The 14,968-nt window shown below is 44.5% G+C and overlaps 1 protein-coding gene across 9 annotated transcripts in view; it reads left to right on the forward strand.

Annotated features, from left to right (window-relative positions):
* The window catches only part of RBM25 (RNA binding motif protein 25), a 59,450-nt gene that overhangs the window by 40,229 nt on the left and 4,253 nt on the right, over positions 1-14,968 (forward strand). For all 9 annotated transcript variants that reach the window (XM_085896156.1, XM_085896157.1, XM_085896158.1 and 6 more), the window contains 5 exons: positions 3,522-3,672; positions 4,108-4,474; positions 4,635-4,930; positions 6,549-6,647; positions 8,240-8,287. In XM_085896156.1, the coding sequence (XP_085752282.1) occupies positions 3,522-3,672; positions 4,108-4,474; positions 4,635-4,930; positions 6,549-6,647; positions 8,240-8,287 (961 nt within the window). The remainder of the gene's footprint in view (positions 1-3,521; positions 3,673-4,107; positions 4,475-4,634; positions 4,931-6,548; positions 6,648-8,239; positions 8,288-14,968) is intronic.

The following is a 14,968-nucleotide window of genomic DNA, read 5'->3' on the forward strand; positions in this document are numbered from 1 at the left end:
AAAACTTTTCCGGTGTATAAACCGCACCCATGTTTTTCACCCTCAAAAAAAATGACTTGATCATTTTATTTTCTGAAGTAGGTATAAATACGTTTGAACGTTAACTTTGTACGGAACAAAGTGACGGAGGTATCAACATGCTTACTCCCATGTCCTCTTAATTTTGTCAAACAGTCTTATTCTCATTTTCAAGGAGAGAGACAGAGACACAAATAAGTTTTTTTTATTTTTCTTTCTTATTTTTTAATATTATAAAGAGGATTTTTTTTTTTTGTTCCTAGAAAAAGGAAGAAAAGAGATTCATACCGGTATCGTACATATTTCTTGTGGATTTATGACCCTGAAAATGGCCGAGTGGATTTGATGAAGCTTTTCAGTTCAAGCCAAGAAAATCCTCGTCGAAGATGGCATGTAATTCCTTGTCCGTATTGGGGTAGAGCAAGTCCCCGTCGCTGTCACCGTCATTTGCAGCCTCCTCCTCCTCCCAAATGATGTCGTCCTCTGTGCCGTCCATGTTGTTGGAGATGCAGCATTTCAGAAATGCTTGATGATATCCAATGGTATCTCCTCCCACACCTTGATGATCCAGCCACAGATCATCGGAAAGTCAACCTTTCTCATCCTCCCAATGAATGCCGGCAGTCTCCCAGTCAACATGATGTTCAGCCAACGTAGCGACCGACGGCAGTTATAGTGAAAGTTCAACCAACATGCACGTGGTCAATGCTCCTCGGAATCCAGGTTGAAAATCCCGGCAGGAAATGCGTCACAAATGTTTATTTTCAATTGATGAAAATACCAAGCCCGGGAAATAGGAAAGTTCGTCGGTGGTGGTTCCACTGAAATGCAGCTAATGTTCCTCGAAACCTTTGAGCGAATTGCAAAGGCCTGCGGAGTAACAAAGTTCATCTGGTCGACATGAGTAATCCACGGGAAGCAAGTCAGGAACCGCAGATAGAAATGAGGGAAAACAAAGAGAACTAGGAAGAATGAGGAGGACCAAAGGAAGCGAAAAGAACTGAGCAGCACTGCTACTTCTTAAAGCGTCACTGTCCCGTGGTTCCTCACTCTCATGAGATTCTTCTTCTTCCTTTTAAATCCATTTCCTGACCTCGTATATAAAAGGACTCAGGGTTGATTGGTTGTTCGTAGTATTAAACCACGCCCCCCCACCCCCTATCCAGCATTTGCTAGCATGTTAGGAACATGCTTGGTGGATTAATTTTGCCTGCATTAGACTGATGTTCATGTGGAAAATGATGCATGTACAAAGATAGTCACCACTACAAGTTCCTCGTCTATCCACCCTTTCTGCTGCGCACGAACAGTGATGCCGGCTGGAAACTTGTCTTTTGGCGGTGTCTTCCTCTTGAACATGACATACGAGGGAAGCTTGCCACACAAGCTTATTTGAGGTGTGTGCTCCATTATTGGACTCTTGCTATTGTGAATAATTCTTCTTTTGATGCAAGACCAGGTGTTCTTCTTTTGTGTTTAATGGCGTTTTCAGAGCCGTGAGGCTCTATATACGCCACGCACCGAAACTCCGGTGTTTCTGAGCGTGACGTATTCACTTTCTGCACATGGTTAATTAAACGCTGTACAAACTCATAACCTGAACCGATTTTCAAAATTTTAACAGCAGTTCTGACTGCTATAAAAGTGTTCATTTGGAATACATTTGAAATTCAGCATTGATTGTTTTTAAGACTTTTTTTTTTTTGCTATACCCGTGTATTAACCGCAACCCCAACTTTTACCTTCTCTGCCGATGAAAAAGGTGCGGTTTATACACCGGAGAATACGGTACTTTTCCATCATTTCCACATTTATAAATGCAATCATTGTAGCATATTCAAGCATAAAATGAGAGGCATGTGAAACCATATTTGAGCATGCACCAAAATATAACTTCCATTGCTATGGTGTCAAGCTTCTGATTAAAGGTGTCTGTAGGTGCTTAACTGTGCTAATTATTGTGTCTGAGGTTTGCACCCCATCTGTATTCCATGATGTCATGTAAATAAGTTGCATCAACAACAATCGCGTGTTCGGGTTTTTTATTATTATTATTTTTTTCCATTCAATGGTGGAAAGTGTATACTCGGGTATGTAAAGGAGTGTAGTTCAGTGTAGTTCATTATGCAGGTGAAATGGCACTGAAAATAGTGCTTTCACCAAACTCAAACTCGATGAGTTGCGCTTCCGAGTCAGAGTCCAGCTGGTTTTGGCTGTCAGTTCGGAAAAGAACTCGGATATTTTCCAGTCACGTGAAATAAAGCAATTGTAGTATTTTGCAAGTATGTGCGGTGGTAATGTTCTTGAAGATATGAATCGGATATGCTTGTAGAATGGTCATATTTCTCTTTGTGAGTTTCAAAGTACATTGTTGCCATAATCGAACACTGTAACTGCATGCTGCAACTTGGACACTGCAGCTGCTATACTGTAATTGTAATATCTACTCTTGCTCCCAATTCCCATACGTCGCTGGTTTAGAATGGCAGACTCGTTATAAATCCTTTTTCGAGGATATCAAGGTTTTCGAGCGCTCAACACTCGTTAAATCTCGGAACGTCCGCTTGGGTTCCATCTTTGATTCGGACCCGGCGAGATGAATGGCCTGGCTCACTGCCCGATAGGCCTCCCGGTATTCCAATCAAACCCCCAGATAGGTGAAGAAAGGTCCTTAATCCAGAAAGGTCCTGAGTGTATCCTTAGATTTGCAGGTGCAGCTGCTGATATATTGGAACACCGAGGACTCTTTCGTGATGCAACGGTGGTGGTGACAGCGAAATGGCTGAGATGCTCCAAACCTGATTAATAAACAAGGGTGTAATTTATTAATAAAGGATTAATAAATTAAAAAAAAAGAAATATTCCTGTAAAAAATCTGAACAAGATCTTGTAGATCCTGTAAAATAAATAAAAAGTCACATACAAGATGGTGCATTATTTGGGTCCACTCCTCATTGCATGAGAATTCTATGCTTGGTGCAAATGCAGAATATAAGCTCTCAGCCCTTGGCCTTCATCATTATGCTGCATGTTGTGTACAAATCTAAATGATTTGGGAAGAAACGTTGGCACCAAGTTACTTCAAATTGGTGCTTTGTGACAATTAATTAATTATTTTTTTTCTCCCCCACCACCTCAGCTCTAGTTTACTTATGTTTGCAGTATATGGCCAACATGTCTTACCTACAGCTTTTGCTGATGTCCATCACTATTTCAATGTGGTGTTGGTGACTGGGCATTGGTCAAATTGGCAAGTTACAACGGTCCTGGAAGTGACTCAGGGCTGAGCACTGGTTTTTTTCTGTGCATACGTTTGGATTGGATGCATCTTTTTGCATTTTCCCCAAAACTGCATTGTGGAATGAAGTTTCACTTGACATTCTGGAAAGTAAAGTATGGGGTGTGTTGTTGGCTTCCTTCTTCTCCACCCCACCTCACCCCTTTCATTCAATAGCATGTGAATGTGATTGTTTGTACCCTGTACTGTGCTTTGCAATCGGTAGGGGTAGTGCTCTGCAGAAGAGGATGTGGGACCGGGAAAAAGAGAAGGAGTCTGATGATAGAGACCGCAAACGAGAAAAGGAGGAATTGGAGGAAGTTCGGCGTCGCCTTGTGGAAGAAGGACACCCTGACCCTGATGGAGAAATAAAGCGGGTGAGTGGCGGATCATTTGTAATCATTCACTTTTTATTTCTTTATCCATTTGTTCATTCATTCTGTTAGCTTTAACCCTATATAAATACCTGCCGATAATGTTTTCTTTCATGCTGACAGTGAATCTGGGGGTCATTTAAAGATCTATTGGCAGAGGTGTGTTTGTGCTCGCTGAACTATCAGGACCTCGTGTCTTTTTTTTTTTTAATTTTCTTTTATTTTATTTTTCTTTTTCTCCGGGTCTAAGGCTAATGGAAGAGCTGGAACACAAACTGCCAAATTACTAGACAGAGCTGATGGTCGAACCATTATGCCACAGTCTGTTAAACTCTAGTATTATTGTTGTCAATTAAAATTTGTGTATTTAATTTACATTGAAACTTAAGTGCTTGCTAATGTCATCCATATATAATGTGCGTTTTAAACTTATTTCAGCAAATGGAACAAGAGGCAGAGAAGGAGAATGCGCCCCCCATCAAGGATGTTGAGTCGGATCACGAAGAAGAAGCTCCAGCTAAGGAGGAGCTGAAAGAGCCTGATGTGGAGCTGCAAAATGGTGAGGCGAGCATCAAAGAAGAGAAGGAGCCAGAGCCAGAGCCCGAGACCAAACCAAATTTTGCCGACACGCTGCGGCCTATTGGGGCAGCCCCATCGTTGTCAACTAGTGGGAACGCATCGCCCCTGACGCCCATACCAGAATCACCACATGGTATCATCATCCCCCACGAGCATTCACCTGAGCAGGGCCAAAAGGAAGAGAAGAAGCTGCGCATCGAGCTCAGCCTTCGGCTGGGTCAGCTAGGTTTGGACCCTTTTTATGTTCGTATTTCAGTGTCGAATGGAAAATGGGGCCATATGTGGTGTCGTATTTTCTTGATCAATTTATTTTTTTTTGTTTTTTTTTATGTATATACTAGGTAACTACGATATGTCATCTTAATACTCATCTTGTTTGCTACCAGCTGGAGTCACCAACAGCCCTGGTCAGACTGCAGCTCTGGGAAAGCGGAAAAAGTTGAAGGTTGAGAATATATTTTCGAATGACGAAGATGATGGCGAATCTGCTCCACGTAAGCGAAAGCTTGTGCCGCTTGACTTCTCAGAGGATGAGAAGGCTGTCGCGGATCCAGTGGCTGCCGCGCGTGCTGTCATTTCCAATGAAGAAAAACGGCGGCACGTAAAGAGCCTTATTGACCAGATCCCGACAGCCAAGCCTGAGCTGTTTGCGTATGGCCTGGACTGGACCATGGTCGATACGGTAAATGAGCAAAAGTAGGGGCATTGGGCTGTGGGAAAGGAATTAATCTGAGACGGAATTTTTTTTTCAGATGCTGGTATCTGCATTGGGATAAAAAGATTGGAAATATTTTCATTATCTCATGATTGTGCATATCCTTAAAAAAAAAAGCAAACTTTTTTAGTGCAAAGAAAAGTCTATTTCTAAGAGCATTACTAGGCATATACTGGTTGTTGAGTCACATGTAGTGGGTTCTGTCGAGGCGTTTGAAAAGCGAATGACGATGTCTTCCGGTTTGGGGGTTTTCGCACGTGGTGCAAATCTGAACTCTCGTTTCCACCTCACTAAAGCTGAGTTTTCCAAACCGGATTTATCATGTTTTTATGTTGTGCCTTGTCGAGGTGTTGCTGTTGTATCCCATGCAATGTTTCATGTTGATTTGTTCATTGTTCGTGCTATTCATTTTGTTACTTTCGTATTGTTCAAGGCCTGACACAACCTTTCCTCTGATAGAAAGTGTGAAAAATTTTTTGTCTCTGTTCCTTCCTTCTTCCCAGGTATCTTGCCTTCAGCTCTGCTGTTGATGTTTACCCCCTCTCTCTGCTGTTCCTTTTGTCTTGTTGCATTCTGATCCATTCAGTGTACTAGGAGTAACACTTGCTCTTCCATGAGCCTTGACTGTATACAAAGCAAAAACGAGAACAGCACTCAGTAATGCATGTAACTCTGCCAAGCTGAACATATTCCTTTTTGTTTTCCACTGATAAGCTGGATCCAGATCTAGATTTGAACCAAAATCGAATTGGCTTGTTCTTGTCACCTCCTCAACTCATCTACATAGTTTGAAATATCGTACTACATATCGTTTTTGGCTCCATCTCTCAGTGGTGAAGAATCACTTAAAAAAAATAAAATTTCTCGTATCTGGATCCGGATTCAGATCTTCACCAAAATTGAATCGATGCAGCCTGCTTACAAACGCAACCTGCCCACCAAGTTTCGTACAAATCTGTCCATAACTTTTAAGATATCGTTCTGTATATCGTTTTTGGCCCCATCTCAATGGTGAAGAATCGCAAAAATATCATAGTATCCGGATCTTCATCAAAATCTAATCACTACTTCATCGTCATCACACACCCAACCTCTCCACCAAATTTCGTCTGAATCCGTCCACAACTTCTTGAGATATCCTGTTCACAGCCATACAAACAGACAGACGGGTGAAAACATAACGTTCGTACACCTTCGGTGGCAGAGGTAAAAAGAGGTGTAACTTATTTTGGCAAGTTTGGGGAACTGTGTTGGTTTTAGGTTAGATGAGATGAGAGGGTTGGGCTTCAAGGAATTAATCTTCACATTTTATTTTTTCGTGGGGGGTGGGGGGGGGGTTGGGAGTGGTGTAGGAGGAGAGTGGGTGCCAGTCCCTGACACCTGACATAACAAGCCTTTGATGTGAGTTAAATTGGAAAATAGTGGTTTATTCCAATAATTTTTTTTTGATTTGTCATTTCAAGGCATTCTTGCTCTTACAGTACTTTTGTCTATCTTGCAAAATCATTAGACTACTGGAAGCAGCAAATGCAATGTAAAAATGACTTACCTTGGAACGCTGTATCTTTGCCCACCTTGACTGTAGACGCTGATGGAGAGGAGAATAAAGCCTTGGATCAACAAAAAGATTATAGAGTACATTGGTGAGGAAGAGCCCTCTCTGGTTGACTTCATATGCACCAAGGTAACCCATACAATGGTGGTATTTTTTTTTTCTTTGCATACCTGATTATACACACTACCTTATTAAAAATAAGTAAAAGGTCGATTTAAAAAAATAAAAACTGAACAGATGACTTCCACATTGGTTCACATAGGGATCAAACACGGAAGTAACAATCTCTATACTGGGTATGTCCACCTTTGGTAGCAATCATTGAATTGCACTGTCATCCCATTATCCCATTGACCGTATGAATTTTAACCTGGGTAATAACATTGCACACCTGAATTGGCTCCTGTTTCAGCTCAGAGGGTCTGGTTGTCTTTGCAAGGTTCAAATGTGATGATCAGTGATATCCCAGAGATGTTCATTTGGATTTAAATCCGGTGGGATCACAGACCAGGGTGTCATGACATTAATATTGGCATTGAGAAGAACGTTTCTTGTTTGGCCCTGTGAACAGCAACATTATTGTGCAAACATGATTCCTGGACCATGTTGTTGAAGGGTAGGCAACAGATGTTGCTACAAGATCTCATCAAGCCTTAATATCTGCCATCAATTTTCCATGGATACTGATCAAGTTGGTGTGAAAGGTTTCAGCAATACCACCCCACATCATGCCACTTCCACGTCCAAAACTTGCAGCTTCCTGGACACAGACTGGTGAACATCGCTCATTGCGTCTTCTGTAGACCCATGCACGGCCATCATGCTTTCAAGGAGAAACCTAGATTTGTCACTGAACACACTTGCCCCATGTCTCCTGGTCCATCCAGCGTGCTGTTGTCCCCTGCAAGCATGCTTGAATGTGTCGCGATGCAAATATTTGACACCGAACAGGATTACAAGCACAGCCCCATGCATCACAGACACCTCAAAACTATTGACCCTTATCCTGTGAGGTCCAGGGAGTGTATTTGCAGTACTTTGGGCAGTTTGAAACTTATTGCACAGATGGCTCGTGCAAATGCATCGGTTCTGAACGGGAGTCGTCATACATATTTTGGAAGATCCACACGCTGGTGTCTCAGAAAAAAAACGTTTCATATTTGCTCAAAATGGCCCATGCCACATCTAAAACCGGAAGGGTGCACGACGTGCACGTGCTGAATGATTAAATTATTGCATTATGTTCCAAGGAAACTTGCAAGCAAGTGTTCTAAACATCCCTCATGCCAAAAAGGCACTTTGATTGAATACTGTAGCAGTCCTTAATCAATTACATTACCTAGTACACATGTTCAGTGAAATTTTTTTTTATGGCAGAGTGTATTACAGTTGATCTTTTCTTTTCAATGCCTGTTCACCCCTCCCACTACCATACCCACACCCCCTTCCTATGTCTTTCCAAATTTGCATTTTTTTTGGTCCTTTGTGAGAGTTTGCTTCTGTATCCATCTTGTTTACCCTGTGTGTCCTCCCCATCCCTACCCCTCATTCTTCAACAGATGTTTTATTTGTCAAAGTCTCCCTCTATTTTGTCTCTCAACCCTGTTGTTGTCTTTCTGCCTCTTTCTATTGTTTTGTTCTGTTCCATGTTGTATATCTAAAAAAAATTGTAATTTTAAATACCACAGACTACTACTTTTGTATTTTCCTCTTTGTTGTAGATCCTGGCTCACAGTGCACCACAAAGCATTTTGGATGATGTGTCGATGGTGAGTCATTTTGACTTTTTTGGGGAGACTTTGCTTGAGATGGACGTTATCAGGAAGTTGCTGGACTTCCGATGTTAAGATGACATGGACACTCCATGGGTTGAATACAACACAAATCTTCAAAAAAAATCTACCAAGATACAAATTTATAAACCTATCAAGTACCTACCAGGTGTCTGTGGAGGATTTCACATCCAATAACGCTCATTAAAACTTTTGGATAACATTGCTGAGTTACAAAACTGACTTATCCAAAATATCCCGTTTGTAATTATTCTTCTTTTTCTTCTTTCCAGACAGCTTAACTCAAAATTAGTTTAAGCTCAGGATTTGGTTTAAACATTAATCCCCTGCATTTTATGGTGGGAAGGTCTATGACTACTCAAATTTTTCACGATTTGAAAGGATTCCACGAAAGGTCAGCATAACTGCATAACTGCACATAGTAATGTGAAGAGAAACAAGGAGTGGGCAGGACCATGCCAATCAATCAACCAGGTGGGGGCAGGGCCACAGCCACAATTGCCCGAGGGCCAATGACACTTAATGGGTGTGGTTAATGGAATATTATTATGCACAAGTCAGACAGTATTGTTTGCATCAAGTCCTCTTTATTGTTTACTGTTTATAACGTTTATATGTACTAGTGTGGATTGGCTTGCTCTGCTTGCCTCTCCATATGTCGTTTTACTGTCCACATACAGTGGACAAATTTAATTTTAATATTGGTGATATATTTATTTGTAATATAAAAAGGTCTGAGTGGTCTCAAGCTCCAAATGGTCAAGGGTCTAAGCTGTCTAATCCGTTTGAAGGCTGTAAGGGGTCTATCGGGATTTGAAGGGCTATAAAGTTCTAAAGGGTATAAAAGGTCTAAATGGTGATGGGATCTAAAGGGGTCCTCAGGGTTTAAAAGGGTAAAAGGGGTCTTAATGGGTCTTTTGGGTCCTCTGTGTAAGTGCACACCATACGGACGGCGATTTGTGATTAATGTTATTGTTTAACTGCCAATTTTTTCCCACGTTATTGTGGGGTTGACTGGGGGAAGCTTGGCCCCAGTCTCTCATGAACTGGCTGGCCAGGCCTGATGTTCGATTAAGGTGAAGGCAGGAATTTCTAATTTGTTCAGGGTGCCACCGATAGCTCACTTACGCTTCGTGAAGAACACCGTGAGGTCTTTGAAGTCCACTAACTAATGCTGGCAGACAGGACTCCAGTTTAACATCCATCCGAGAAATGTCACACATTGATGAAACACGGAAATGACTGGTGGGTCGGAATTCAAACCCAGGCGAGACAGCTTAGAGGAGAGAATGACAGCTCAAGGCCATCCTGCCAGCCCCCATGTTAATAATTATTATCATTATGCCATTATTATTGGATGGAATTGACCGATTAATTTGTGGTTAGAATTATTTTGATGAAAAATCTAACTTAGATGACATTGAGACTGGATTCAGATTGGAGGAAGATGTATTGGCAACCTCAGCTATGCTGATGATACCACTCTGTTGACAGAAAGTGAAGAGGACTTGATGAAACTGCTGCAGACAGTGAAGAAGGAAAGTAAAAAGGCTGGTCTTTGTTTAAAATTAAAAAAAATATATAAACATCTTGTAAACTGAGAAGATTGACATGTTCAGAAGAGGTGTGTTCCATTACCAATCAACTTGTCGAGTGCTCGCCAAGTGGCTCGTTTGATTTTAAGCACTTAAACGAGCATTCCAATGAAACAGTGAAGGAACAGCAAGCTTGGCAAGTGGTAGCAAGCTCATTGGTAATGGATGGGGTGCCATCCCCATCCATTACCAAAAACTGCAATCATGCCCCCAATGGATAGGGTAAAGGCTGCAACCAAGCTGTCTCTGCTTGAGCTTTGGAAAGCAGTGCAGGATAAGGATGTTTGGAGACATCTGATCATAAATGTCACCAGAAATCAGCCATGACAACGCAACTGGATAACAGGTTATAATAGCACCAACAGGTGTGTGGACCAGCGACTTAGTTGATACACTACCCATGGATAAGTACGTCAAATTTTCTCCAAATTTCCCTCTGCTGAGTATTAAACAATGCTAACTAACCTAAGGACTATGGTTATGCATCAAATCAAGGTCACAATTGTGCCGAAACGGTGTCAGTAGCGATATCACACCTGAAACCATGGCCAGGAGAAATCAGATATGAGGCCCCAAGATAGATTATAAACATTCCATACACAGTCCACTTCACATTAATCTGATCATGGCTTGAAAAATCGAACGGGCAATGGGATTCATCATTCATGCGTAAAGACTCATTTCAGCAGCTTTGTTGCATAAAGATTGTTGCCACTTACCTCGAGGCCGAGTAAGTTGAGACTGCTCTGATCCATTCATCTGCGGAGGAGGAGTATAGAATGCCTTAAACACGTCGAGTTTCCTCAAAACTTCTTCCAGTTTAATAGCGACTGTTTAAAAATGTAGCTGTACATTGGATAGAATTGCCTGAAAAGTTGTGGTTATAAAACATTTACATCCAGAAAGTGTGCTCCATGAGAGCCATTGCAACCTATTATACACCTCAACACCTAGTTTGTGCAAGGCGCAAAACCCCTCTTGGAGATGGGGGGGGGGGGGCGGATTAAATTGCTCAAACCTCAATCGTGTGACTCTTAGTCCCTCTGTCAAGTTTGGTTATATTTGGAGAAGTAACTACCGAATGTATTGCAGTCAAAAAAAAGTCAGACAGACACCAAATTGTGTATTTTAATAAGATTGCCAGCTGTTTATATCGAATAATGTTTTTGCCCATCTCCTTGAAACCTCTATAATGCAACGTTGTTTTTAAAAAAAATTGTTTTTTGAAATTCACGCTAAACCAGGATGTGTGTATCCTCAAGGTTTAAATCAGTAAATGGCACTCACCACTGACTCCAATCAGCCCTTGCCAATTACCAAAGAATTGCCGATATCAGCCATATATGTATATGCGCGCACGCACACACACACACACACACACACACACACACACACACACACACACACACACACACACACACACACACACACACACACACACACACACACACACACACACACACACACACACACACACACACTATATTACAGTACACCCTCCAATATCACAGGGATTAGGTTCCTGGAAAATGCCATGGCAGTTAAAACCATGTGGAAACCAAGGGCCAATGTTAAGAGGTGGGTTCAGTTCCTGGACTTTGAGAAAATATTGTGGAAGATTGACAGCAGCCACAAATAAGCACATTACAATTTAAGTAAACGTGTATATATTGTTGTGGGCCGTGGGTCCGTGACGAGAACGACCACAAGGTGGGGAAAGCTTGTGTCGTCTCCCACCAAACTCCCCGGAATTGTAGGCCATCGCTCAGATAACTCCGTGGGCCGTTTAACCGACCGTGGTCGCCAATATTTCAACCGCATTGCGTAGGGTCTATTTGTCTATAGCCAATTTACCTAATTAACTACGCGATTTCGACTACTGGGGAAACCACGCCCTCGGCACATCTTGCTCGAACCGGGTCACTCTACCGACTGTGGTCGAGTTCCAACTACCGACTACCAACTCCGGTTCGGGTGCAGCCGAGCGGAAACTGCCAAAGTCGTGCTGGCTGGAATTAACGGATTATCGGGGATAAAACCCCGCCTAAACTCAGATCTGAACCATGCTGGACCAATTCAAGAAGGGACGGAAATGAACTGGAAACATTTCTAACAAGTTTTGTTTACAGTAAATCAGGCGTCGGCAACCTAAACCAGGCCGCGGGCCACTGGGCCACGTTCGGGCCACCTCGCGGGCCACACCCCCCTCCCAACCCGAAAAAATAACAAACACACCTAAAATCGATGGTAATAAATGTAATTGTAAATTGAACCTTAAGACTTGCAGTAATCACAATGTGAAACAATTAATGTGAAGGCTGGTGATTCTTTGATGCAGACAGAGAGTCAATGTCCGGCTTGATGGAGGAGGAGGCCAGGAGGAGGACGTCTTGAAGATGAGCGTCTGTAAGCTGTGCTCTCGTCTTGTTCTTCGTCAGCTTCATGCGACTGAACAGCTGCTCGCAAGATTATGTGGACCCGAACAATGAAGCTCAGCGCAGGGCCTCCCTAACAAGAGCCGGGAAAGCACGGGAGGCTGAGAGCGAGTGCCAGAACTTCATTGGAGACAAAAGAGCAAACTTTGTGCGGTGGCTCTCTGAGCACTGGAGCTCAATGAGCTCCAGCTAAAGGTCGTCAGCCACATCCACAGAATCCACTTAAAAGGGAGCGGAGAATAGCTTGAACTCTTTCTCACAGATGCGCACATCTTTGAAGCGTCTCTCGAACTCGCCTCGCAGCTCAGACAGGGCAGCGGCGTAGTGACGGCAGGCAGCGGGGGTCGGGCGCAGCTCAGCCAATCGGGCGAAGTGAGTGAATTTGTTCTGGTTGAGCTGATGCTCCCACAGGCGAAGTTTGCATTCGAATGCCTTCACGAAGGCGAGGAGGTCAGGTACCAAGACATCTTTACCCTGCAGATGGATGTTCAGCTCGTTTAGATGTCTAGTAATGTCCACCAGGAACCCGAGGTCACACCCATGCGGGATCCTCGAACTGAAGGACAGGATTGCCCTTCTCCCGCAGGAAAGACACCAGCTCATCCCTCAGGCTGAAGACTCTCTCCAACATCTTTCCTCGGCTGAGCCGACGGACCTCGCAGAAGTAGATCAGGTCGCCGAACTCTGCCTCAGCGTCAGCCAGGAGATCGCGGAACTGTCTGTGGTTGAAAGCACGGGCGCAAACAAAGTTCACCGCCCTGACGACGACAGTCATGACCTCCGTAATGGTCACAGACTTGGCGCACAGAGCTTCCTGGTGCACTAGACAGTGAAAGCGCTTCACATCCTGCTGGTGTCCAAGGCTGCGCAGGTACTTCACAAGCGCCGCAAAGCCTTTCTTGTCCCCGACCATGGTGGGAGCTCCGTCGGTCGTGATGCCGCACATGCGAGAGAGGTCGAGGTCGGCCTCCTTCAGCCAGTCTGTGACTGCCTTGCACACGTCGGCGCCAGTGGTGGTACCGCTGAGTAGGATGAGTCGGATGAACTCCTCAAAGATGACGAAGTCCTCCCTGCCGTCGCGGAAGAAGATGGCAAGCAGAGCCGTGTCCTTGATGTCAGTCGACTCGTCCAAGGCGATGGAGAAGAAGCGAGCGGACTGACACATGTCCTTCAGGGTGCCCCGGACATCGGCGGCCATCTCCTCTATGCGGCGGGTCAAGCTCCTGGCAGACAGGCTGATGGCCGCAAACTTTCTCGACTTGTCATTACACACGTCCTCAACCACGGCCATCATGCACTCCTTGAGGAATTCACCTTCGGTAAACGGTTTGAGGCTGGTGGCCACAAGGTGTGCAACACGGTAGCTGGCCCGAGTGTTGCTCTGAGCAGCCGCTTGCGTCGAAGAGACGCTCCTCTTCATGAAGGCACTCTGCTTCTCCAGCTGGGTACTCAGACGCCCGAACTCTGCCTTCTTCTTGTCGTCAGGCAACGCAGCTTGCTTGGGGTGCACCGAAGTGAAGTGACGCTTCACGTTACACACCTTCATGACGGCGACGGTCTCGTGGCAGATGATACACAAAGCCTTTCCCTTGCGCTCGACGAAGAAGAACGCTTCCCATTCCTTTTTGAAGGAGCGGTTCTCGTCTAACAGCTTCCTCTTCTTCATAGTGAGAGTACCTTCAGCCATCTGAAACAACAACGAAAAAATATTTAAGACCAAGTTTAGTGGACTAGAAGCGAAAATAATTTATTGTGACGTCCAGAGACTGTGATACATGTGGAAGAATCATATGTCCACATATGTTAAATTTGCCGTCAGTTCAGAAAAATGTTTCGCGGGCCGCACCTCATGGAAATCCGGACAAGGCGCCGCGGGCCGCATGGAAGGAGCTCGCGGGCCGCATGGAAGGAGCTCGCGGGCCGCAGGTTGCCAACCTCGGCAGTAAATGAAGACACAAAGCAAGACGATGCGAATATGCAAGAAGTATTTGCAATGATATAAAAACACTTATTCAGTTCTACTTAGACGGGCCCACACGCAGACACACACACAAATTAAAATAAACCCAGAGTTCTTTATTGGACCCTCTGAGGAGAGAGAGAGAGCTGCTCTCAGGAGCAGCTGAGGAGAGAGACAAGCTGGGGGTCAGAGCGAAGTTGGGTACCTGGCCGTCAGAGAAAGGGGGTACTCCTTGCTGTGGCACCTGACAATGGTCGCTGGTTTGGTCCCCAGTCGCACATGTGGGACTCGTTTGTGGCGGAGCTCGGGTGTTGAGTAGCGGAGTCCACGGAGGTGGGGGGGGGGGGTGGTCAGGGTCGCTCTTTCCTTCCTTTTAGAGGGCCAGCAGAGACACGTTCGCTGTCTCGATGACCTTCGTAACAGCAAAAACCCCTTTCGTGACAGCAAAAACCCTCCAAAAGGACCCACCAAAACTCTCCAAGACCCCAAAAAGACCTCTGCCTCAGAGAGTGCTCGGGAATTTAAGGACCTCCCTCAGCGGGGAGGGGCCTTGGTGAGCACACCTCGCTGTCCGCCTTTGATTGGACAGGGTCCCACGGCATACCTTTCCGGGGCGGGGCCTTGGCCCCTGCCGGGAAACACTAGCCACTCTTCCACGTCGGTTCAT

The sequence above is a fragment of the Eptatretus burgeri genome, chromosome 9 (genome assembly GCF_056783735.1).
Source record: "Eptatretus burgeri isolate ZD-2024b chromosome 9, Ebu_testis_v1, whole genome shotgun sequence".
NCBI lineage: Eukaryota > Metazoa > Chordata > Myxini > Myxiniformes > Myxinidae > Eptatretus > Eptatretus burgeri.